Genomic DNA, 27,966 nt, shown 5'->3' with positions numbered 1-27,966 from the left:
AGAAAGAGAAAGAGAGAGAGAGAGACAGAGACAGAGACAGAGACAGAGAGAGAGAGAGACAGAGAGAGAGAGACAGAGAGAGAGAGGAAGAGAGAGAAAGAAAGAAAGAAAGAAAGAAAGAAAGAAAGAAAGAAAGAAAGAAAGAAAGAAAGAAAGAAAGAAAGAAAGAAATGAAGAAGAAGAGGAGAAGGATTAAAAGAACAAAGGAAAGACAAATATTAGAGGATGAAAATAGGAGAGTCTTCTAAGACTGTCCTTTTGTCTTCAATTCATGATTCTTTGTCCAAGAATAACGTGCTACCCAGTTCTGAATCAGTACTAGCATTTAGGTATCCTAAATGTCTGAAGCCCTGGCTGATTTAAACTGATAGATACAACCAAGAAAATGAGATGATGGACAGCTGAGGCAGTATGACACACAGGATAGTCTGCTGCATTAGAATTCAGGGGTCCTGGGTTTGAATATTCACCTGCTAGGCCATTATTTTTTTCTACATGTGTGACTTGGGGCAAACCATTTAACCTCTCATCTGTAAAATTAAAGATTTGGACTATATAACTTCTCAAGTTCCCCCCATTTCTAAATCTATGACTTTATGACACCCTTCTCAAGAGATGCACCTTCTAACCTGTTTATAAGGCCAATCACTTCCTTGCTTCCAGGTTATGAGTAACTACCACGATCCTATTCAGATAGATACTATAAACCACATGGTTTCTTTTACCATATTTGACATTTAAAGCTCTTCACAAATAGATTTATTTCCTATTACTCTCCTTAATGCATTCTGCTTAAAGACAAATTCATTTATTTACTACCTCCTGACTCTGTAGACAAGGCTGCCCTCCATGTCTGGAATGCCCTCTTGACTGACTTCCTCCTTTTAGAATCCTCTGCTTCATTGAAGGCTTAGCACAATTTTCCCTCTCTCCATCCTCAAATTATCTTGTTACTTACATGTATTTTTTATGTGTTATAATTCTTCTCTATTCCCTCCTCTACCCCTCCTGTCTCCCATATAAGCCCTTCCTTCACAGGAACAGAGAGTCTTTTTGGCTAATTTTTGTCTTTGTATCCCCAGCTCCTAGCACAATGCTTTGCAAATAGTAAGTGCTTAATAAATGTTTATTGTGTGATTACATAAGAATTAGTGGGCCTTTCCTATTGACATTATGTAGAGCCAATACACTACTGTTCTTTTTCCAATGCATCTTGCACTAAGAAATAATAAATACTATGCACAAGAAATGCATTTTTTTCTTTTTTTACATATTACAAGGGTTAAAAGGTGGTCTATTTGGTTATTTAAATGCCAAATCACTTAACATGTTCTCATTTCTGATTGTCTGGGTCATGAAATATTTATCAAAGAAACAAAAATTTATAAAGACAGGAGTCATTCCCATTTAAATGGAGTCAATAGAAAATTATTCTACCAAACTTCATTGTAATTCCTATTGGCAAAGTGAAGGATGTTACTGAAGAAAGACAAGAATTACTGCTACCATTTTGATTTTCTATGCAGGAATCATAAAGAGAATTGGAGTGAACTATTCGTTCAATCAACCATCTCTATTTTCTTCACCATCAAATCACATTATTGTAAATTTCCTTTTTATTCAGCATATCAGTTTAATGAGCTATTCTGGTTAGTTAAATTATTTTGGTTAATAGAAATTTATCCTGTGTAATACCAGATACAAATGACTAATTTTCTGAGAATAGAAGAAAGTAAAATAGACTTAAAACTAAAACTATCCTGAGGATAATTACAACTTTCTTTGGCGATTCAGAAGGAATTTCAGGATTCTATAAGGTAATATCCCAAAGTCATAAAGATAAATTTTCATTGTCTTAGATATATGTATATATGCAAATTGATCGAGAGAAGCTTTTCTAAACAAAACAAGGATAGGAGCAATTGCAAAAGATAAATGTATAATTTTGATTACATGAAACTGGAAATCTTCTGCACAAACAAAATTAATGCACCTAGGACCAAAAGAGAAATGACAATGATTTGGTATCCAATATATATAAACAATTTACTGATATAGTTAAGACCAAATTCATTCCCCAATGAGTAAGTTTTCAAGATATTTGGGATGGAGGGAAGCAGTTTTGGAAAGAAAAATTGCAATCTATTAATAGCCCTATGAAAGGATAGTTCATATTACTATGAATTAGACAAATGCAAACTAAAACAACCTTCAGGTACTGAAAAACAGCAAAGTTGAGAAGAAGGACATAATCAATAATGGAGGGCTTGAAGGAAGATAGACACATTAGTGCATTGTTGGTGGAGTACTGATTTCAGTAGAATGATTTTGGAAAGCAATTTGGATTCATGCAAAAAGGTGACTAAAATGTTCTTACCTTTTAACCCACAAATTATATTAGTAGGCTTGTACTTCAATTAATGTTCAAGGAAGTTATTGATAAGAAAGCCCCCATCTATAACAAAATATTGTAGCTGTATTTTTTTTGTCAGAGCAAAGAATTGGAGACAAAGTAGATGCCCAGTGATTGAGGAATGGTTCTTTGAATTGTAGTGAATGTAATGGAATATTATTGTGCTATAAAAAATGATGTTTATGATCAATGTAAAGAACTATGGAAAGTTTCACATGAACTGATAGAATGAAGTAAGCAGAGCCAAGAAAACAATATATACCATGACTATAAATAATGTAAACAGAAAGAACAATGAAAAAACTAAAAAGTGAGTGTTACAAAATTACAAAGAACAAGCACATCTCCAAAGAAAAGATAAGAGAAGACACCTCCACCCCATTCCTTTGCAAAGGTAAGAGGTCTGTACATTGCATATATTGTCTTAATTTTTCAATGTATCAGTTTTACTGATTTTTTTAAATTTTTTTGCTTCAAAAATATTTGTTTTATGGAATGGCTCTCTAGGAGGGAGTCCAGGGGAAAATTTTGGTGATGTAAACAAAAAACAAAGATGTCAATTAAATTTATTTTTTAAAGTAGAAAGAAGCAATGTAGTATAGAATATAGAGCACTAGGGCTGGAATCAGGAAAACTTGGGCATAAATCACAGTTTAGATACTTACTAGCTTTGTGATCCTAGATTTAACCTCTCTGTGCCTAATTTTTGCATTCTATAAAATGGTGATGATGTTAGTATTGGCTTGCAAGATTGTTGAGTATCAAATGAGAGTATGTCTCTAAAATATTTTACAAACCTCAGAGTGCTAATTAAATGTTAGTTATGAAAATAAATAAATAAATGTTAGTTACTGTTATCGAAGAGTTCCAGTTAATAGAAGACCAAGTAACAGAGTTTTTACATAATCAAATAATGTGAGAGATGATATAGGACCTCATTTTGATACTACTCCACCCAGAACTGAACAGTAACTCATTCAATGATAACCTGATGAGGTCATCCAGACATCTTGAAAACTGAGGTGGAAGAGGGACTCATTGCCTTACGACCTTACAGCACTATATAAAAGCTAACTATTGTTGTTGTTATTGCCTCCATAGGCATCCTATTTTTCTTTGAGACAGTGCTAATATTGGAAATTTTTTTCCTCCTATTGAGCTGAAATCTGTCATTATGAAGTTTCTTCCCATCATTCCTAGCTGTTTCTTCTGAAAAACAAGTAAAATAGATCTAATCCTCCTTCAAATACTTAAACATTTATCATATCTTTCTCTTCTCCATGCTGAGCATTCCTAATTCTTTTGACCAATCCTTGTCTGACATGGTTTTCAAGCCCTCTTGCCATTCATGATTCCACATGCTGCATGTGCTCCGATTTGTTAATGTTCCTCTGAAAATGTGGCACATTGTATTTCAGATATGACCTGAAAAGAACAAAGTTTAATAGGACAACGATCTTCCATATTCCAAACAATATGCTTCTATTAACAAACTGAAATAATATAATTTTTTGGCATCTGTTTCACACTGTTAACTTATACTGAACTTGGAGTCCACCAAAATCTCCCAGGTTTTTTGTTATGTGACAAATTATCACATGAACTATTATCTAGCAACATCTTTTCATTCTATACTTTCATCCATTCACTTGATTTTTAGAAAGGAAGTATAAGACATTTTTAGAAGCCTAATTATGTTTGATGGACAACCTAGCTGGTAAAATAGTATTCATGTGTCCTACTAGTGTGGTGGATAAATCCTCCACAGGATTTACAGAAAGACATGGACAAGAATCACACAGGATGAATGTTGAAGGGGTACCCACATGGATGAGATCATGGATTCCTTAAAGTATTGAAGCAGGACTTGACATTTATCCTTAATAAATTTTCTCCTAAGAAGTCCATGGGCCTATCTAAGTAGGATCTAATGTGGTTCCAACTCTGTCTTCTAGAGTGTCAACTCTCACTACCTTGTGTCATCTCCAAATTTGATCATATTATAATTTTTATCCAAATCATTCATTTAAAATATTAGACAGCATAAAATTAAGGACTGGTGCTTGAGTACTTCACTAATGCCACTTTCACAATTAATAGTTATCTATTAATCATCAATCTTTAGGTCTAGATCAAGGGTTTTTAATTTGGTGTCTATAAACTTAAAAAGATTTTAATAAATACATTTCAACAAATTTTAGTAAATATAATGTAAAAATATATCATTAATAATAAATATAATATAAGCCCATATATTTGATGTAGCTAAATATACTATTCTAAGAATGGCAGGGTATAGGTTTCACCAGACTGTCATAGGGATCTATGATACAAAATTGAAGAAGTCCTGGTCTAGATATTTAGTTATTTCTAAATCTATCTAATCATACAGTCCAGCAGTTCTCAAACTTTTTAGTATCAAGACCCCTTTACAGTTTTACAAATTATTGAGAGACCCCCAAAAGAACTTTTTATGTGAGCTATATCTATCAATATTGAGTATATTAAAAATTAAAACATACTAGTATTATAATAAAAATCATTTTGACCTCACAGTTAAGTAAACTCTTAAAAGCAAATCACAAAGAGAACTCCCTATTTAAGAAGAATTGCTAGAAAAAGGAAAAATCAGTATGATAAGAATTAATTTTAGGCTAATATCTTATTCTGCATATCACAATAAGCTCAAAATGGATATATTGTAAGAATATTAGAGGTCATGCAATTAAAAAAATTAGAAAGCAATATCAGATACTTTTACAATAGGGGGATAGAGCCAGTTCTTAGCCAAATAAAGAGAGAGGCTATTGTAAAGCCTAAATTAGTGTTAGTCCCACCACTTAGGTTTTAGATTTTAAAATGCATTAGAGACTCTAAACATTAGGGTTTAAAAGATTATACTTTAGAAGGAAACACTTAAAAATGCAGAAAGAAAAAAAAAGGAGTAAAAGTTATTCTGATCTACTTCCATAATCATCAGGCCAGGAGGGCACCCTAAAAATGCTAATAACCCATGATAACTAACATATTTATCATTTAGCAAGCCATAAAAAGTTTAGTAGTACTGCCACGGGTCAACCCTGATGTTTCCCACAGGCAATGAAGCTTCATAATATTCTTCTGACAGGCTTTTTCCTCTAGGCCTTGCTGGAAGAAAAGACTTCGGCTAAGCACTGGCTCATTGCAAAGATTATCATTGGTGCAGAAGGATGACTGCCCTTCCTTAATAATTGCCAAGTTCCAACAATAGAGGCAATCAAAAAAATTAAAAGTTTTGATTCTGTTAAATTTAAAAGCTTTTGCACAAACAATATCAGTGCAAATAGGATAAAAAAGGAAGCTGTCTATTAGGGGGAAAACAATCTTTGCATCAACAATCTCTAATAAGGGTTTGATATCTGAGATACATAAGGGAACTAACAAATACATAATAGAAATATGACATATTCCTTTAAATCACTAATAATAAAAGAAATGCAAATCAAAATAAATCCAAGGTTCCATCTCAGACCCAACAAATTGGCAAAGGTGGCAAAAGATAGGAAGAGTCAAAATGTTGAGAGGCTTGTGGAAACAAAGGATCAGTAATTCACTCTTAGTAGAATTATGATTGATCAAACATTTTTTTAAAAATAATGTGAAATTATTACTTTTTTAAGCCACTAAAATGCCTATATCTTTTGGTTCCAAAGTTAGACATATATACCTAGGAGGCCAAAGACAGAAAGGCCTGCACACTAATATATTTACATTAGAACTTTCTGTGATAAGCAAAGAACTAGAAACAAAATATAGATTCTAACTTCTTTGTGGAATAAGCCAAATGTGGTGTATGAATGTAATAGAATAATACTGTACTATATGAGTCAGTCTAGAAAGAGACATTCTGGACGAAGGTGATGTAAAAACCAAATCTGCCAATAAACACACACACACACACACACACACACACACACACACACACACACACACACACACACAAAACAAGGGGGGGAAATCCATAAGATTGATAGCTGAATTAAAAAGATATAGGAAGAGATTTGAAACAGGGAGATGAAGAACAGGGAATAATTAAAGATGATTTCAGACGTTTTGATTTGGAAAACTAGAATAATTATAGTAAAAAATGAGTAGAAATGAGGATAGATGGCAAAATGAAATGTTTTAGGAAGAAAGAGGGAGGCAGTGAAGTACCATAAAAAAGTATTAACTCTAGAATCATAGGAACTCACTTAAAATTCCACTTCTGATGCTTATTATTTTAGTGTACCCGTCACTTTAGCCACTTTGGACTGCAGCTTCATCATTCCTAAAATGAAGGGTTGTCTAAATGGCCTCTGAGATTCCTTTTAATTCTAGATTATGAGATCATTTTATAGCTGACAAACTAAAGGTCAAAGAGGTTCAGTGCCTTGCCCAAGATCACATAAGGATTCACTGAAGAAACCAGGGATCAAACTCATATCCTTTGACTTCAAATCTAGATTCAGGATCCTATGACAATTTCTCTTTTTGACATAGTTATAGTTTGAGTTTAAGTTTTTTTAAGCTTTATACAGTTGCTCTTCTAAAAAAAGAAATCTAAATGGTGATACGATATAGTAAAAAGTATGGGACTAGAATGTTGGAGTGAGGTGAGAACCAGAGATGTTATTTGAGATATCATTGCTGCAGGTGGTGAGAATAGAAGCTATGAGAATCAATGGGTTAATACAGGGAGAAAAGAAAGTCAAGATCATTGAGAGATACCCAAAATTACAGGGGTAGAAAAGAAGGAAAGTATCCGGAGGTAAAAAACTGGCAGGGTTGTAAGATTGACTTTATTAGGGAAGATTAAGGTTGGGATTTCTTTGGGGATGATACTTCTGGTATATATCATTTTTTATTTCCTTGTGATCAATAAACATTTATTGAGTGTCTGCTCTGTATAGGATACCAGCCAAGTGCTATAAATCTAGAATTATGAGACACGTACTCTGCCTGAGAGGATCTATGTTATAATCCTGGTGACAAGACATATATCAAATAACAATACAACTTAGGATAACATATGTCAATTGAACACATGACCCTTGACAAGATAGACAGGATTCTCCTGGTGGAGGAGGTATGAGGAGCACCTTGTCTCAGTAATAATTTCTATAGCTAGTTTTGCTACCTCCACACACATCTTCCTCATAGAAACATCAGTTTCTGACTTATTTCTAAAGGTCTATAGATAATTCACCTGCAAACATTCAGGTTAATAAGATACATAATAAGGGATGGAGTTTCATTAACCTGTCCAAAACACACAGAACAGACTTTTAACTGAACCTCTCAAAAGGAAAGAAAAAGCTCTTCTTTCCAGAAGACACTGAGGAAGCTCAATGACTTTAGATTCCCTCCCCTCCTATATTCCCTAATAGATTATCCTTCTCATCACCCCTTCGCTCTAATCTTCAAACTCTACCGATTCTTTCCTTCCTGTCGACAAACATGCCCACATTCCCCATCCTTAAAAAGCCTTCACTAAACTGTTACATAACTTCAAATTATCACTTTATATTTCTCTTCCCCTTTCACTACTTTAAAATGGCAAGGAAAGAGCAGCTAGGTAGCTCAGTGGATTGAAAGACAGGCCCAGAGATGGGAGGTCCTGGATTCAAATCTGACCTCAGACACTTCCTAGCTGTGTGATCCTGAGCAAGTCATTTAATCCCCATCTTACAGCTCTTCTGTCTTGGAGCAAATACATAATATTGATTCTAAGGTGGAAGGTAAGGGTGTTAAAAAAGCATTTTTAATGGTAAGGAGATAGAGATAGTCAAAAATATGGGACCAGAGTGTTGGAGAGAGGTTAGAACTAGAGATGTTATTTGAAATATCATCCTCATGAGTAGTGATAATGGAAGCTATGAGAATCAGTGGGCTAATATAGCAAGTAAAGAGAGCAAGTGAAGGCCAATGAGGGACACTCAGAGTTATAGAAGTAGGGAAGAAAGAGAGTATCCATAGGTAAGAAATTGAAAGGGCCATAAGATTGCCCCTAGAGTACTGAAACTACTTACTAATTGATCTCTTTGCCTCAGATTTTTCCCCTCCTCCAATCCATCCTCTGCACAGCTGCCAAAATAATTTTCCTTTAAACACAAATCTGATCATGTCAACCCTCCCTACCCAATAAACTCTCACTGCCTCTAATAAAATATAAACTCCTCTGTTTGACTTTTAAAGCTTTTCACAACCAGCCCCATCTTTCCATCCTTATTCTATTCTTCACATTCTCTGCTCCTGTGTACTGGACACCACCCAACTCTGGAATGCATTCCCTCCTCACTTCCATCTCTCAGAGTACTTCCCCTCCTTTGAGAGGTTGCTCAGGCTACTAGACACAAAAACTTTCCTGATCCCATAACTTGCCAGTGTCTTCCCTTCTTATCAACTTTGTATTTCACTTATAACTGCTCTCTATATATGCATTTTCAATGATGTACGAATGGATTCTCTTCTTTGGATTCCTCGGATGATGGTATGGACTGTCTTCTTTGATTGTGAGTTGGGCATTATTGCACTTTTTGTATCAGTATCCTCAGGATCAAGAACAATGTCTGGCACAGTAGGCACATAATAATTGTGCGTTGATTGGTTGATTGATTACTCAACCAAATTCCTAGAAAAAGCTATCCATGCACATTCCCTCCACTTCCTTTACTTTCACTCTTTAGCCCTATGCAGTCTAGCTTCCAACTTCATCACTCAACTGAAACTGTTCTCTCCAAAGCTGCCAGTGGTCTTTTTATTGCCAAATCTAATAGTCCTGTCCAGAAGTATAGTGGTAAATATTTAACAACTGGCTCCCTGCTGGGGTAAAGGGTAATGTGCACAAAGACACATAGTTTTGAGTTTAATATGAATTATGGACATTTTCTCCATCACTTTCTTAAGGCTAAATTAAATGACAAATTAAGCCTTAATTTGTAGTATTTGCCACTATCTGAGGTGTAAATGCCAACACCAAAAAGTTGGCTCTGTTCAACTGGCTCTGTTCAAAATCTGGCTTTAATATACATTTGGCTTAACTCTCATCCTTTTTTCCCCCCTAACCCTTACCTTCCATCTTGGAACCAATACACAGTATTGTATTGTACATGTACTGTGTATTGATTCCAAGATAGAAGAGTGGTGGGGGCTAGACAATGGAGGTTAAGTGACTTGCCTAGACTCACCAGCTAGGAAGTGTCTGAGGCCAGATTTGAACCTGGAACCTCCCATCTCTGAGCCTGGCTCTCTATCCACTGAACCACCTAGCTGACCCCTTAAGCCTCATCCTTTTTGATTGATGTCTCTGAAGCACTTGATGCCATTAATCATCCTCTCCTCCTGCATAGTCTGTCTTCTCTGGGTTTTTATGATGTGCATGGTTCTCCTATTTATATGACCTACACTCCTCAGTGTGCTTTGGTGATTCATTGTACCATGCCCACTAACTGCAGGTGTTCTCCAAGGCTCTATCTTGAAGTCTATTCTCTTCTGTATTTATACTTTCTCACTCACTATTATCACTAGCTTCTCACTCTCACTCATCCCATATAGCTCCTCAGTTGCCAAATTTTTATTAATTCTACTTCCAGTTTATCTTCCTTTTTTATTAAAATGTATCTTTTTCAATTATCCAAAATCTGCCTACTCTCCCTCCTCTCTCCTGCTATACCCAGTAGGAGGGCACCAGAGGGTACCTGGCATGGGGCATGATGATAATATTAGAGTTGAACCCAGGCAGAATGGCTGATGGCCAATGATGATGATGACCATCCAAGAGATGGTTGGAATTTTGAGCCTCCTATAATAGGAGTCTATAGAAGTTTTTTGTTATCCCCTTCAGCTCTCCAATCAGCTATATAGAAGCAAATGAGGTTGCTGATGCTATATGATTACTAAAGCTGAAGTAGTCTCTATGATGATGAGTTTCCTGGTGAATGGTCTATGGGGAGGGGCAGCTAGGTGGCTCAGTGGATAAAGAGTCAGGCCTGGAGTCAAGAGGACCTTCAAATCTAGCTCCAGACACTTCCTAGCTATGTGACTCCTGAGCAAGCCATTTTACCCTGTTTTCCTAGATGTTGCCCTTCTGTCTTAGAGCCTAGGCTAGGACAAAATTAAGGGTTTTTTAAACACTTGTGGGAGTGAGGGGGAAGGAGAAATCACAATCATGATATTGGAGTCAAAAACAAGCAGAGCAGTTTGTGGCAAATGAAGAGGTGGCTGGGATGGCTGCAATCCATTTTTCATATAGCCCTCAAATTATGTGATTCCTAAGATCTAATCATGTAACTTCCTACTCAGTGTCCTCACCTTCACTCCCACTCCTCAGACCTCCAGGAACATATATGAACTCTTCAATTATTGTTGTTCATTCTTTCATTTCAAAGAGGACCAATGACATCGTGGGGTGATGTCTTGTGCATGAATTTGATTTAAGTGAGGCAGAGTTGTACAAAATCATCAGCCTAACTCTCTCTTCTGGAGTCATTGAAGTCCAGTGGTAAGACAAAAGTTAAACAACTAGTAAGTGGTAGACTGGAATGCTGTGAATAATGTTGGTGTCTTTGATGTCTGACAAAGCTCTAAGTGTTCCACAGTTCCTTCTTCAACCACCTTTGTGGCCTATGGAACAAATTATTCTCATCCACCCATTCTTCTGGGAGAAATGTTCACATTTGGGATTCACCCAACAGGTTTGAGGTCTGTTGTTTACCCTCAACCTGGGAGACAGTTTCCTGAAGTGTGGCAGCTATGCATGCTTCTTGGAGCCATAGATGAGAGTTGGGTGAAAGGTAGACTAGAATACAAAACATTCCCCAATTGAAAAATGGTCAAAGCACACGAACAGGCAATTCTCAGGGGAGGAAATTAAAACTATCCGTAATCATATGAAAAAAGCCCCAAATAACTAATGATTATAGAAATGCAAATTAAAACAACTCTGAGCTAACCACCTCACAACTAACAGATTGGCTAACATAACCAAAAAGGAAAATGATAAGTGTTGGAGAGGATGTGGGAAAATTGGGACACTAATACACTATTGGTGGAACTACGAACTAATAACCATTCTGGACAGCAATAGGGAACGAGGATCAATGGGCCTCAAAACTATGCATGACCTCTGTCCCAACATAACCACTACTGGTTTTGTATCCCAAAGAGATCAGAGTTAGGGGAATAGGACCCACCTATACCAAGATATTTTTAGTAGCTCTTTTTGTAGTGGCAAAGAATTAGAAAATGAGAGGCTGTCCGTCACTTGGAGAATGGTTGAACAAGTTGTGGTATATGGTTGTAATGGAATACAATTGTGTCACAAGGAACAATGAACAGGATGAATTAAAAAAAACCTGGAAAGACTTATATGAACTGATGCACAGTGAATTGAACAGAACCAGGAAAGCAATGTATATATAGTAACAGGAATATTTACGATGATCAGTTGTGAAGGACTAAACCATTATAAACCATGCAAGTCCCCAAGATAACCACAAGGGAATCATGTCAAAAATGCTATCCAAAGCCAAAAAAGGAACTGTTGGAAGAATGCAGATAAAAACATGCCATTTTCCCCTATATATCTTTCATGAGATCTCTATTGTATGTGTGATATGTGTGTTCCATCATAACATGAGCAATATGGAAATATGTATTACATGAAAGTATGGCTATAATCTATATAAAACATCTCGGGGAGGAAAACTAAATTTTAAGATGTCAAAAACAATTGTCAAAAAATGTTTATGTAACTGAAAAAATAAAAAATAAAAGATGTAGCAAAGTTTTAAAAAAGAAAAGAAAAGTAGACACCAAAGGTGGATGAGCAACCATGAAAAGGGTTTGGCAAGCCTCCCTGAACCCGCCCCCCCCACTCACACCCCAAAACTACTCTATTTGAGGTATCAAGTGATAGCATTTATATAACTGAGTGGAATTGCTTTTTAGCTTTGGGAGGAGGGAGGCAGGAGGAGAGGGAAAGAAAATGAATCATGTAAATATGGAAAAATATTTTTTAAAAAAACTACTCTATTTGGCATTTAAAGCCTTTCACAACTTGTGGTGACACCTTTGATACACTCAACCTGGAGTCGGCAAGATCTGAATTCTAATCTCACCTCAAATACTAGCTAACTATATGACTTTGGGCAAGTAACATAATCTCTATCTCAATTTCCTTAACTATAAAATGAGAATAATAATAGCAAGTACTTTGCAGGGTTGTTGTGAGGGTCAAATGAGATAATATTTGTGAATTACTTTATAAACCTTAAAACACCATATAAATGACAGCTATTATTCCTCTGAGACTACAGAGAATAAGAGGGCAATGACACATTGATCCAATGTACTTCTAAATCCAGCATAGATATCTAAAGCAAAATATTAAGAATAGTATCACATTCCTTACCTAAAAAAGAAAATGAATCTGCAAAACTTTGGCAGATGGCCTTTAGCAAGGCCGAAATCTTCCTACTCCCATCTACTGACAAGTAGGTCAATACTGGTATATACAACCATTTGGGAATCTTCTTCCTTAAATTGTAGGTTTTAGGCGTCATGAGCAGGTATGGTTCTCTTAATGGTGCCTCATCTGTGCTTTATGCAATTAGGCATTTCATAAGGCATTATTTTCATTCAATAGGCATTCATTTCATATATTTATAATGCCTTGGGTACTAAGGAATACATTTGGCCTCTGAGGTGTGGCGCCAACCTATGGCTTGTGTAGTAAAAATGGATTAGTTTGCTTCCTGTCTCTTGGCTACATATTTCAAAGATTATTACATAAATATAAGATATTTTGAAACTTGGGCCACCTGACTTTTGCTAGCTTTCTAATATGGCTCTAGAAAAACTTAAATAATATGCTCATTGGGAGGAATTTCTTTCCCCTTTATTTGCTATAAAAGATAAAGATAGATAAATTGACACATCCACTCAGTTCTTTTATATGCTACTTCTAAATCTCATTATTTCGAGCATTTCTGTGCTGGAACGGTGGAGTGTTTTCCAAATCCCAGTGGACCAAAAATGCTATTTTCACTTTCTACCTTGGCAGCATAAAACAGTGAATAGCAGTGATTTTCCCTCTTTCTGCATGGCTGCTTTCCAAAGCTGCTGAATTGCATTCTACCATTGAAACTGGTTTGGAAACAAGGGGATGGACTCTGAGGTAATGAATCCTTTACTAACTGTTCTTAGTGCACTGTTTATAGATGGTGTTGGTGGTGGTGAAGATTGGCGGACCAATCTTCATCATCAGAATTATTAAACATTTTCTATCACCAGTGAATGGAACTGATAGTACCAAGTGGCCTGTCATGGTCTTCAGCACCACAAACTAGTAACCCATTTTAGGACATTTCCTTATGGCAAAATGGAAAGAATCCTGTTTGCTATTATTTTCCAAGAGAATTTAGGAGATCTATGCCAATGCAGAAATAGCCCCTGATGACTCTGCCCAGGCCTCTGCTTTTCCATTTTTCCTCCTCCTCCTCCTTATGCCTCTTCCCCCTTCTCTTCCTACACACAACCCACTTCATCTCTACTTGACTCTCCTGCTTTCTCTCTCTCTTGGCCAAAAGTGCTGGATAATTCCCCTTGTACTGTTGCTATCTAGATTTAGACTACAGTTTTTGTTTGGAGAATGAATTAAGTTTATTCAAATAGAAAATCACTGGAAAAAATAATGGAAACTATTTGTAAAGTTCAAGTATAAACGAGGAAAAAGTTTTTTTGGAGAACAGTATCCTATTGGAGAAGGGAGATTGTGGATATTTTTCACTGTCCCTGGATATTTATCTAGCAACAATTCACATAAAGATTGATAAAGATCTAACATTGGTAATGGACTGATTTATTTTAAAAATGTATTTCTTATAAAACAGAAAGTAAAATGGATATGTTCATAGAGAAAAAAAATTAATCCCAATGCAGAATTTGAGTAAAATAGAGTGGATTTTCAGTGTGCCTTTAAGATAGCACAGGAATAATTGATATTAAGAAGCTGGCAGAGTGCCATAAACAATAAAGATTTATTAAATACCTGTTTTGTGGTAGGCATTGTTCTAAGCAGGAGGGGTACAAAAGAGGCAAAAGACAGTCTCTGCCTTCAAGGAGTTTACAATCTAAAAAAAAAATCTAAATCTCTCCCCTAAATGGGGAGATAATGTACAAATGAATATATACAAGGCAAGCTTTATGTGAGATAGATAGGAAATCTTTATCAGAGGAAAGGCATTAAAATTAAGAGGGACTGGGAAAACTTGCTGTAAAAGATAGGATTTTAGTTGTGACTTGAAGGAAGGAAGCCAGGAAGCTGAGATGAAGACAGAGAATATTCTAGGCATGAAAAATGTCTAGAGCTGACTGATGAAGACGCTGGAGAGTTTGACACAGTACAATGGAAAGACAACTGGACATAATGTGAAAGGACTCTGATTCAATCAAATTCTTGGAATAGTCAGAAAGCCAGTATCACTGGATCAAGGACTACATGATAGGGAGTTATATGTAGAAGACTGGAAAGGGACTGGGGAGGCTAGGTTATGAAGGACTTTGAACCCCAGAGTATTTCATATTTTATCTTGGAGGTGTACACAAATTAATATGTCCATTTTGGGGGGATGGGAGGGTTATTTTTCTCTTACATTGGTATTACCAGTTTCAGTTAATGATCTCCTAAGTTAAAAATACATATGGAAAGCAAATGAAACCAATCCACCATATTTCCTAAGGTAATTAAAGGGCTTCTCTCTCTCTCTCTCTGCATGCATCACTCCCTGTCAACCTTTTGTTGAGCCTGGCTTCTTTCAAATTTCTTGAAAATGAAACACAATCCATGGTTCACCATATTCTATACAACTTTGTAAAGCATCCTGACAAGCCCAAAAAAAGGACTTTTGTTGTTGTCCTTTGGGTTAAATGTCTGCTTTAGTTTTATTGAAATAATAAGCCTGTTCATCTCAGCAGTTTGCAAAGAGTCATATTGTTCTTTTTAAAATAGCAATCATTTTGGATTGTTGTTGGGTTTTGTTGTTTTTTTTTTAATATTCCCTGACTGCATGTTACAAATAGTCACCTGGAACTAGTCAGTATTCAGAGTCCTTGGTGACTCATTGTGTCTTTTAACGGTTTCAGATGCTAACCAAACTGGTTTAGCCACCCTCCCCAGGTGATGTCATTGGAATTTTAAAAAGTGAAGTGAGAATCCAAGCCTTAGGATTTTTTGGCTCTTGCCTAACAACAGGTATTTCACCTGTTTGTAACATAAAAGTCACAGTGCCTTGCACATAGTGGGCAATTAGTAATGGTTTCTTAAATTGAATAAATGATCATTGACATTTCTTATCAACCTCTTAGACTTTCCGAGAGTCAATAAACACTATTGAAACAATTCCATGCTCATCTTTAGGAAGGAAGGAGCTGGTGCATCATTAATCGGGTTAATGTTTTTTTTATTTTAAAAATTCAGGCTTTGAGTTCCGAATATAGTCAGACTCCAAACTTTGAAAGGCTATATAGTCCATGAATTTTTTAAGTTGATTGATTGGGATTCAGAACACATTTACCCCTAGAAACAATGCTATAAATGGCTTTAGTGGTTCAGTGGATAGGGTGCTAGTCCTGGGATTTTAGTTGTGACTTGAAGGAAGGAAAGCCAGGAGGCTGAGATGAAGACAGAGAATATTCTAGGCATGGGGAACAGCCAGAAAAAAATGTCTAGAGCAGAAAGATAAAGACTCTGGAGAGTTTGACACGGTATAATGGAAAGAGAACTGGACATAATGTCAAAGTACTCTGGTTCAATCAAATTCTTGAAATAGTCAGAAAGCCAGTGACGCTGGATCAAGGTGACTAGATGGTAGGGAGTTATATATAGAAGACTGGAAAGGGACTGAGGGAGCCTAGATTATGAAGGACTTTGAACCCCAGAGTATTTCATATTTATATAGTCCTGGAGTCAGAAAGATATGAGTTCAATCTGGCCCTAGCCAACTGCCTACCTGTGTGACCCTGGGCAAGTCACTTAACCTCTGATTGCCTGACAAAAGGATGAACCAAAAAATCTCTAGACAAGCCCAAAAAAGCCTAATAGAGGTATAGTGTTATTGAATCAATGTATGAATGCATTAATCAATATAAAAGTGTTTATAAAGTGCTTATTATATGCTAGGAATTGTATTAAGTACTGGCAATATGAAAACAAAAGCAAAGATGGTCCCTATTCTCAAAGAGATTATATTGTAAAGGGAAAAACAACACACTTAGGGAGTGGCAAAGAAGGAATATATTTTTTTCTGGAATGATGAATGGGATCATAGGATCACAGAGAAGAAGATTGATACAATACTTCCAGAAACAATGACAAAGTAGATTTGATCATGAGAAGGAGGGTCAGGAAGGGAAAAATGTGCATTCAACAGCATAGTGATTGACTAGAGGGTTGAGAAGATGACTGGTGAGTAAGTAGGGAGTGAAGCATGTCTAGAGTCTGCCTGAAATAGTAGGCCAGATAGGGGAGTCAACTATCAAGAAAGCCACTGGGACGGGATGGAAGCTCCAAAAATTAAATCTTTAGCACCATTCTATGGTTTTAAAATGTGTCCAGTGCTAAGCACCATTTATAACATTATTTCTTTGGAAAAATATATTCTGAATTCTAATTTGGGATATCAAGAACACCATTCCTCCACCCCATATTTGATACAGGGAATGGAAACTTCCCAACAAAGGCTTCACCCTTTCTAGGCAGCAGGAATTGAGATTAATTCATTCAGCCTTTCAACGAACATTTATTGAATATCTCTAATTTTGTCACTATTATATAGGCCAATTTATTTCTGTTTGCCTCAGTTTTCTCATCTATAAAATGAAAATAATAATAGCTCTTACCTCCCAAGGTTGTTGTAAAATCAAATGAGATAAAATTTGTAGCGTGCTTTTGTAATCCTTAAAGCATGATATAAATGCTAGATGTTAATATTATTTTATTTTATTGATCTAGTTGCTGAAGGAAATAAATGGCCCAAAGTATAAGATATTACTTTATTAGTTCTGGAAATAAGAGAGCAAGTAAGAAGAATTAGGGGCAACTGATCCATTAAGAGTTCTAAGTGAGAAACAGGGGTGATTTTAGTGGCAACAACTTTTGCAGAAATGGCATTTGTTGTTCTGGTGCCCTGTAGAGGGAACTTGCATTAACACCATAAGTCTCAGGTAGCAGGCCAAACTGCAGACAGATAGAACCTGCATATAACAGAGGTACCTCCTGAAGCAAGGAAGACAAATGAAATCCTAGCTATGTAAAGTAAAACTGGGGTAGTTTCTTTGGGGGGGGTAGGGAGGCTGATTGGGATATCTGGTAAAAATGGAAAAGGAGATAAAGATAGGCACATAGGTAACATCTAGGAAATCTGGTGATGGGCAGCAATGGGTAGGTGTGAAAAATCAAAGTAGTAGGCCAATTCTGTTGCAGATAATAGACAGATAATGTCCAAGTAAGTATGAAGTTACCAGTGAGGCTGGAAATTAGATAGTGCGACCTCACACAACAGCTGAGGGGCAGGGTTCCATTGTCTGAAGAAATAATATGACTATGGCAGGAACTAGGGTATACAGTGGCATGTTGAGTGGGGATTTAGGCAAGGGGGACTGAGACAAAAACCCACTCCTTCAAGGCCCTGATTATGATGGGCAAGCTTGAAACCTAATTGTTCAAACTGTATTAAACAGACAAAACCTATTTGACAAAGAGACTCTGGAATTATGGATCTTCATATCTCCTCTGATAACTTTTCTCTTTGATTATGTCTTATCTTTCCCTAATTTTATCTACATTAAAAAAAAAACTTTAAAAAAATTTTTGTACTTACCTTTTTCTCCCTCTTTTGACCTTCTTTCTCTAATTTTCAGTCTTTTGGCATCTACTGGCTTCTTCCCTGTTGTCAATAAAGATGCCCAGAGCTCTTTCATCCTTAAACAACCTAAGCTTGACTGTCATTCCTTCAAGTTATCATTCTATAGCTCTCTTCTCTTTCACAACCAAAATCCTAGATAAAAACTGTCTTCAGCTGTTGCCTCCAACTTCTTACCACCCATTCACTTCTTAACCCCTTGTTGTATGGTTTCCCTCCCCACCATTAAATAAGGTGCTTGTCATGTTCCCAACACTGGGCTAAGAGTTGGGAACACAAAGGCTCTTTCATCATAACCGAAACTTGATGCCATTCTGAGAAAGGGAAACATTATCAGATAGAATGGATCAAGAAAGACCTCTTACAGAAGGTGAGATCTGAACTTGAAGGAAGCTAGGGAAACTAAAAGGCAGAGGTGAGAGGTTAGAGCATTTCAGCATTCAGACAAAGTAAAGGCCTATGGAGGGCCCAGATATCTCCTTAGATTCAATAGGGGGTCTATTTAGATTGGTTTATGGACCCCACTGGTCATGGAGTATCATATTTGTAGCTCAGCTTTGCTGAATCAAAGCATCCTGGGAAAAGAGTAAAGTATAAGAAGACTAGACAGAAAGTGACTAGATTATGAAGAACTTTATATATCAAAACAGAAGTTTATATTTGATCCTAAAGTTAACAGGATGCCATGGAGTTCACTGAGCAGAGATATGGCATGGTCAAACTAAAGCTTAGAGACATTACTCCTCTTTGAAGATAAGGGAAGGGTGGATTAAAGTAAGGACAGACTTGAAGCAGGGAGACCAGTTGGAAAGATATTTCAATAGTCCAGGTAAGAGCATATTAAGGCTTGAACTGGGGTTGGGGCTGTGTTAGTGGAAAAAAGAAATGTTGTGGTAGTAGAAATGACCAGACTTGTCAATGAATTGGATATGTACAGTGAGTGACAGTAAAGAGTAGTTAAGGATGACTGAGGTAATGATACTGAGTAACTGAGTTAGTGATTGATAGAAAAAAAGATAGAAAGAGGGAGGGTTTTAGTGGAAAGAAAATGAGTTCTATTTTGAGTATGTTGAACTTGAAATCCTTCAGGGAAATTCAGTTAGAGGACCCCAAAAGGCAACTGTGATGCATGACTGTAAGTCAGTAGAAAGGTTAGATTTGGATATATAATTCAGGGAATCATCTTCATGGGGATGAGAATGCAACATGTTGGAGGTGATGGAATCACCAAGTGAGATACCATTGAGCAAAAAGAGAAGAAAGTCCAGGACACATCTTTAAGGACATCCGTTGTCTGGACATCACATGCATGAAGAAATACCAAAGAAGCCTGAGAAGGCAGAAGAACCAGAAAAGAGGTACAAAAAATCTAACAAGGATAGCAAGGATCCAGGAGGAGAAAAATAATTAAGTTTCAAAATGTTGTAGAATCATAAATAGTGAAGACTAACTTTTTTATATGAGATCTCACAACTGAGAGATAATTTTTTCAATTAAGAAGTAACTCTGGAGAGGGAAGTATAAGTTGAATGATAATGTCTGAGACCAGATTGTGGAGGGTTTAAAAGGAGATAATGAAAGGAGAGGAAATATAGGCATAGAATACAGGAAGCCTTCTCAAGGAGTTAAGCTGAAAAGGGAAAAGAGAGATAAAGAGCTCTAGATAACAGGATTGGTTGGCTCAAATGATATTTTGTGAAGGATTGGGGAGAAATGGGCATGTTTGTAGGCAGCAGGGAAAGAGCCAGAAGATTGAAAGCATTTGAAAATAGGGAAAACACCAGAGATCATAGTGGGGCAATCTGCTTGAAACGTGAAGATAAATCAATTGGAGAATAGCTGAACAAATTGTGGCATATGATGGTGATGGAATACTATTGTGTTGTAAGAAATGATAAGCAGGATAATTTCAGAAAAAGCTGGAAATATCTACACAAACTGATGCTGAATGAAATAAGCAGAACTGGGAGATCATTGTACAGAGTAACAGCAATATTAGATGATGATCAACTGTGAAAGATTTAGCTACTCTCAGCAATACAATGAACCAAGACAACTTTGAAGGATTTCTGACAAAGAATGCTATCCACCTCCAAAGAAAGAACTGTTGAAGTTGGAATACAGATCAAAGCATATTATTTTTCATTTTAATTTATTTGTGTTTATATTTTGAAGTTTTGGTTTTATGTGAGTATTCTCTTACAACAATGAATAATATGGAAGTTTTTTTTTAATTTTTAAATTTTTTAAAAACCTTAACTTCCATCTTAGAATCAATACTGTGTATTGGTTCTAAGGTAAAAGTGTTGTAAGGGCTGGGCATTGGGGGTTAAGTGACTTGCCCAGGGTCACAGCTAGGAAGTGTCTGAGCCTAGATTTGAACCCAGGACCTCCCATCTCTGGGCCCAGCTCTCAATCCACTGAGCCACCTAATGGAAGTATGTTTTGCATGATAATACATGTATAACTGAGATCAAATTACTTCCCAATTCTGAGAGGGGGGAAGGAAAGGAGGGAGGGAGACAATCTGGATCTTATAATTACAGAAAATGTATGTGAGAATTATTACATGTCATTGGAAAAATAAAATGTCTCTGAATAAAAAAAAGTAAAAGTAGATTATATCCATATTCATGGCGAGAGATTGGCTTTAGCAAGAAGGGCCAACTTCCATCTTCTTGTCTGAGACCAGAGTGAATGAGGAGATGATGGAGGAAGTTGTCTGCTAATGTGAGATGAGGAGAGGAAAAAAGGGAGCTCTCTTTGAATGGTCTTCAGCTGAGAGGAGAAGGGAGGAGAGCAGGAACCATGGGAGGATTTTCAACATAATTTTACTAAGTTTCATTATTTCTTTTAACTCTGTTCAGCCATATGGCTTCATTGTTCACCAGGTGTGTGAACACAGCCTCAACATCTCTCTAGCTTCAACAGGAGATCTGTTTGTGTAGTAATATGGACTGGGTTGTGCTCGACATAGCCTGTATAAAACAATTAAACTAGAAGACCCAAGATGTGAGTAAGCTTTATGCCACTGTTGAGAATAAATCACTGGGGAGGAGGAAAGCACCTTATCCTCTGCCTAGATTACCACCACCACCCCCTCACCCTGGATAGAGGAAAAACTCTGATTTTTGGAAGGTCCAGAGGATTTTGGACTTACCATCTTCTAACTGGTATGCCCAGAACAACTGGTTGTAAGAATCTACAGCCTAGATAAGTGAAGAAGAGAAGAGTCAAGGCTTCACAGAGAGCCCAGTAATGCCATATGTGAAGGTGCTGCTTTAAGGACTTCTGGCAACCAGGAGCTATGATCTATCCCTTGTCATTTGTGCTCTAAGATTGAACCCATTTCTCCTTGGACTCTACCTGTACTCATGGGGAATGAATGAATGAATGAATGAATGAATGAATGAAAGACTGAATTGCTGTCCCACCTAAAGACTGAATGAAAGAGTGAAAAAGCATTTATTAAGTGCTCACAATGTGTAAAGTACTGTACTAAATGCTGAGAATACAAACAGAAAACTCAATAGTCCATGTTCTCAAGGACTTCCCATTTCCCAAGGGATAGACAATACAAATGGAAGTTTTCAGTTTCAAGTCAAACAGAAAGGTCCCTCAGTCTTTAGGGTGCAACAGCAAAATGAATGACAATGTCTCCTTCTTCCATGTCATTTCCACTGACGAAATCATATCAATTTCTGTTTTTGAACCATTTGACAATGCCAAGGACTTTGGTGGCAAGAATTTTCTGAGTCTTCAACACATATGACTGTGATACTTCTTTTTCTTTTCAATTGGGGGAGTAGAGGGGGAGAAAATAGGTTATTATTCATTGAAAAAAATTAAACTTTGGGGAATAAAGATTTAGAACTGAAGGGGAATGTTAAAAATTATATAATGCAACATTCATTCTACAGATAAGAAAACACAGGGACAGATCATTTAAATTATTTACCCAGGGTCATATAAGTAATTAGTGTAAAACTAAGATTTGAATTCAGTCCTTCTAATTCCATTTCAATCTCTCTTTCCAACATACCATGCTACCTTCCTCTCATTTCTTTTGCAATAGGAAAACAAAACTCTGGAGAGGGAAATTGCTTTGCCAAGAGTCTTATAGATTTAAAATAGAATAAGTAGGATTTGAATTTGGATGCTCTGGCTGAAAATCTAGATCTCTTTCTGTCAGTCATTTATCTCAATCAACAGAATCTTACCAAAGAACCAGTTTCATTTTGAACCTGATCCAGCATTAGCAGTAGTTTTTCACCCTGCTGGCTGCAGATGTTCATATGCCTAAAATTATCTAATTCCTTTTTTAAAACCTTTCATCATAAAAAAAATCTACATTCTTGTTTCTTGTACTTTATAGGATTGATAAAGTTGGGAGAAAGCTTTTATTCCTGAGCAAATATGAAACAGAGTTCTAAATGCAATATGAAATCCAATCCTCATAATTTAAATATTTTCCATAACTTTTCAATTTTGTATGTATTTAATGAATGTTATATATAGAAAGTTCTTCATATACTTTAACAACTTCATGGTTTTCATAGCTTTCTCCTTCCAATAGAGGTTTCAGAGCATCTCTTACATCTATTATAACATAGCTCCTTTTCATCACAATTTAATGTAAGCACCGCTGTTTAAGCTTTGCTGTGGTTTATTCACTTTAATCATCATGAAAAACAATGCTAGTTTTCCCATCGTTAATCAAATTTTGATGTCCAAATTAATATGATACTATTTTCCATTTGTCCATTTATACATTTTACCTGAAAATGATTAGAGGAGAGAACTGGAGAAGTCATCTACCAAAAGAAAATCTTTCATTCAGATAAGTATTTTTGGAAAATTCACTTACATGGTTTCATAAAGAGATCAACCAAATGGGTTTCATTAAGTCCTTTTTTGCTGTGCATATCACACGCAAGTTTTTTATGTAATTATTTTCATGAAAGTATTGGTAGGGTGTTGCTGCAATCTGAATAACTTCATTGTCTTAACTCCTGTGATTATATTCTGTTTTGTTGAGATTTCAGAGGGGGGAAAAGTTTTTAGTCTACAAATTCGATAGTATGAATAACTGCACTGAAATGATTTTCTTATCCTGTTGTTTATTAGAAAAAAAATCTCATGACTTTTTGCTTCTCTCCATGAAAATCCATTAGTTTTCATAGCATAGTTGCTTGGATACATTAATTTTGTTGATTAGTACACAATAGTTATGAGGTCGATGGGGGTCATGAGTTTGACTCTTGTTAGGCTTTTTAGCTTTACATACAATATAACTGAAAAAAATAGCCTTAGACTATATTTCCATCACATCAGCCATCTTGCTTACTATTAACCACAGCATCTATAGGTTCAATTAACCAATTTATTGAGGCATTTATTATGCTATATGTCGGAGACTATCATTGTTGTTTAATCTTTCAGTCTGATTCTTTGTGACCCTATTTGAAGTTTTCTTGGCAAAGATACTGGACTGTATCGCCATTTCCTTCTCCAGCTCATTTTATAGATGAAGAACTGAGGCAAAAAGGATTAAAGGACTCACTTAGGATCACCCATCTGGTAATTATCTGAAATTGGATTTGAACTCAGCAAAATGAGTCTTCCTGACTCTAGGCCTGACACTCTCCACTGTACCACCAAGCTGCTCCAAATTTCAAAGATACAGATACAAAAACAAGATAATATCTGCCTTCAAGGATCTTAGCTGTCATTCTAGAGCATACAGCAATGGTGTCAATAAAAAATAAAAAAGAAACAGGTTCTTGCAGGCCACATCTTGACTTAGAAAATCACAAGTTAACATCTTCTATGTTTTACTTGTGGTTTTGTTTTTTTTTTTTTTTTTAACATTTTGTATCTGTATTTTAATCCAGTTTGGGCTTCTCTATCCTGGGGGTATTGCCTTCCACATGGCTAAAAGTTTGAAATCTCTGGCAAACAGCATGCTCACAGTTAAGTAAATATAGGATGTATTCTTTTTTTTTTTAATAACCCTTACCTTCCATCTTAGAATCAATACTAAGTATTGTTTCCAAGGCAGAAGAGTGGTAAGGGTTAGGCAAGGGGGGTTAAATGACTTGCCCAGGGACACACAGCTAGGAAGTGTCTGAGGCCACATTTGAACCCAGGATCTTCTATCTCTAGGTGTGGCTCTCAATCCACTGAGCCACCCACCTGTCCCTGGATGTATTCTAAAATATATATAGTGACATTCAGAAGAGACTTAAACTACAAGGAGAATGGAGAAAATTCTCTTTAAGAAAATGGCATTTGAACTAAGCCTTGAAGGATCTGAGTGGGTCCAAGGGGAAGGACAATAGGGAGGATTAGCATTCCAGTCAGGGGAACCAGTGGTAAAATGTCATTGAAACAGGTGACAGAATACCATGTGGGGGGAAGAAATCCAGCCCATCTTGGCTAGAACATTGAGAGTGTGAGAAGAAATGTGTCATCTGCCTACAAAGATACTCTGGAGCCACCTATGAATGATTTAAATGCCAAGCAGAGCCTGAAAACAGGAGGTCCTGGGTTTTCATTTTTTTTAAACCTTTTCTTTTTGTCTTAGAATCAATACTAAATATCATGCTAAGGCAGAAGAGTGATGAGGGCTATGGTTACACAGTTGGGAAGTGTCTGAGTTCAGGACCTCCCATCCCCAAGTCTGGCTCTCTATCCATTGATCCACCTACCTGCCCCTACAGTCATTTTTTAAAGGTCCCTCTTCTCCATAAGCATTAAAAAAGAGTGCCATCCCAAGGCTAATATATATAGTCATTGATGTTTATCTGTAGAGCCTCTGCTTTTTAAGCAATCTCTTAAATCTTCTTGGAGCCTTAACCTCAGAGTCATACAATGACTTCAGGGTCCTGATGGTTGGGGGACAATTGCACCACCCACTCATTCATCCACAGTGATATTTCCCACAACTCTGTCCTCCCAAGGCCATGAATGCTCCAGCTCTGGACCCTTTTTCTACTATCCTGGTATTAATATCTCATTCTGCATCGTCTTTCCTCAGCTAGCTGTCACATTGTAAAATAATATTAAATAGATTACGTTTTGTTACTTTACATGCTTAAGGAGGCAGCATGATGGCAGGAAAGAACACTGGATATGAAATCTGGGAACTATCAAATCTCCACCTGCTACTTGCTATCTTTTCAACTTGATCAAATCACCTAATTTTTCTGGGCTTCATTTTCTTCACATAGACAATTGAGGGATTGAGGGAGCTAAATTGGATTATTTCTTAGTTTCCTTCTGACTCTTAAACTAGCTTAATATGTCGTATTTTTTAAGAGAAAAGTTCCTTAATCCAAAGAAATTACTTCTGTAAAGTCAAAATTTTGAATAATAGTAGCATTTGGTCAGGCCAGGGAGTTAATTTGGGGAAGGCCCCTTGGCATACCACATGAGTATCCACCTATTCTCCCTATCTGAAAGATCATCACTGTATGCTGGTTTTCTTATTCTTAGCTAAGAGGAGACCTGAAGTCACTGTAGTTTGTCTGTAGATAAGGAAACAGAGGCTTATAAAAGTTAAGTGACTTGCCCATGGTCTCTTAGCCAGTAAATAGCATAACTTAGATTTGTACCTGCATTTCTTGACTACAAGCTCCTTACTACTTCCAGCATACTACAAATGAGCTACTGGAAGGAAGAGAGAAATTCCTCTCCTTTCTACATCCATCCTGATAAGGATGTTATAAATCCAAATAAGATACACAGATGCCAAATAATTGGAACTCTTGTGACTACAAATATTCCCTAGAATGAAGGTAATGTTTTCATTCCTGTTGTCTCCAACAAGCTCAAACAAAGATTTGGAACTAAGGCGTGCAATTCTTTAAGGTCTTTGTAAGGCATTGCTAATGGCAATAAACTTGAACTACACTGACTTCTCTATTTGACAAAAACACCAATTTTCATGCTGACATTTCTGTTTTTCTTGGAGCTGGAAAGTCCTTTCTGAATAGGAATGGTGGATAGTATTGTAATTCTGATTTGGTACGGCAGCAGTACAATGGAGGGTGTTTATATTGGAGTAGGTCCTGCAGCTGACATTTTGGCGTGCTAGCTCCTGTCACAGAGGAATGGAGGCAGATTGCATAAAGAGGTCCATTTGGAGTGAACAGTTTCACATTTTTGGTTTAATATAACTCTGCCCCACTAAGGATTTCTTCTCATTTCTATAGTTTCTGAATTCAATCCTGCCTCCATGAATACTCAGGAAAATGAAAATATAAGCTTCACTTTTACATTTTATTTCAAGCCTTGAGTGATTATTTTAGTCTGATGACATTCATATTAAATATGGCACAAAAGTTAGATTTTTAAAGTAATTTGTGATTTAGCAGGGCAAACCAAAGCGTGATTCATGAATTTGCTAATTTGCTTGGTGATCCATAAAATCTAAAGATGAGTTATTGACTCATAAACTTCTATTTACCCAGGCTTTGATTCATTTTAAATGACTCATAATAAATTAGATAAATTTATACTCATTGCCATTAGTTTAATGTGAGCATAGTCATAATTTGTTATTATAAATGGCTTCTGTTGATTTTAGCATAGAACATTTTAGGTTGTTTCTCCTTAAGCAGAGTACTATCACAAAAGTAAGACTTACATCCAAGAATAGCTGAATCTAAGCTTGAAATACCATTTAATAGCTGTGATTCTGGGCAAATCTTTTAACCACTCAAAGCTCTGAAAATAGATGTAATAATATATATACACAAGCCTAGTTTGAAGATAATATTTGTAAGTTTTAAATGTGAATTATTATTACCATAAACTTTGACTTGCATATAGGGTCCTCTTTGAAAAAAAAGATGTTTTTCTCTATTGTAAGCTCTATTTCCTTTCAGAACATGATGAAGATGAAAATATTACTATTTGATAATACACACATACAACCTATACCATATTACCTGCTGTCTTTGGGGAGGGGAGAGGGATGGGAAAGAGGGAGAGAATATGGACACAAAATGTCAGAAAATGAATATTAAAAATTGTATTAACCTAAAAGAGAAAAGAACAACAACAAAAAATGAAGGGTCAATAACAATAAGAAGAATCCATTGGAAAATGGATTCCAAATGTTTTGGATCACTTCTACACAGTCATCCTTGAATTGCTTTTTCCATTTAATCCTTCCAGTTCTTTTTTTTTTACCTGAAGTCTTAGAAACAGAAGCTTTTTAATGATTCTTCCATCTCTTGGCAATCTTCTTGTTAAGACCCCATATCCACCTATAACCAAAAACAAAAACAAAATACTCATAAACACTACACATCAAAAGTGAACAGTATTCACAAGTGAACAGTATTAGGGGTTGGGGGGTCACTAAAATGCTACAGAAGAAAGGAGAAATTTTCCTGGTGGAGGATATAACTCTGCAAACTTCCTTCACTGGATTATACATCACTAGCATTTCATGGATTTTTGAAAAATAAAATATGATTTGACAAACAGCTCCACCAGTCCTCTGTACTTACTTTGGGAAAGAGAAGATATTAAACATCATGTAAGGTCCAAGCGGTTCCCAACAATGCATAGTCAGTAGGTTGGAAGTAAAGAACTGTATAA

The 27,966-nt window shown here is 36.3% G+C and overlaps 1 protein-coding gene across 1 annotated transcript in view; it reads left to right on the top strand.

Moving 5' to 3' along the window:
• Window positions 1-27,966, top strand: part of KIF6 (kinesin family member 6) — a 540,790-nt gene that overhangs the window by 266,440 nt on the left and 246,384 nt on the right. Inside the window, exon 13 of the mRNA XM_044675300.1 lies at window positions 19,371-19,385. Coding sequence (XP_044531235.1) covers window positions 19,371-19,385 — 15 coding nt within the window. The remainder of the gene's footprint in view (window positions 1-19,370; window positions 19,386-27,966) is intronic.

Source organism: Gracilinanus agilis, chromosome 4 (assembly GCF_016433145.1).
Source record: "Gracilinanus agilis isolate LMUSP501 chromosome 4, AgileGrace, whole genome shotgun sequence".
In the NCBI taxonomy this organism is placed as follows: Eukaryota; Metazoa; Chordata; class Mammalia; order Didelphimorphia; family Didelphidae; genus Gracilinanus; species Gracilinanus agilis.
The sequence above is the reverse complement of the archived record's forward strand: the minus strand, read 5'-3'. Positions and strand labels throughout refer to the sequence as shown.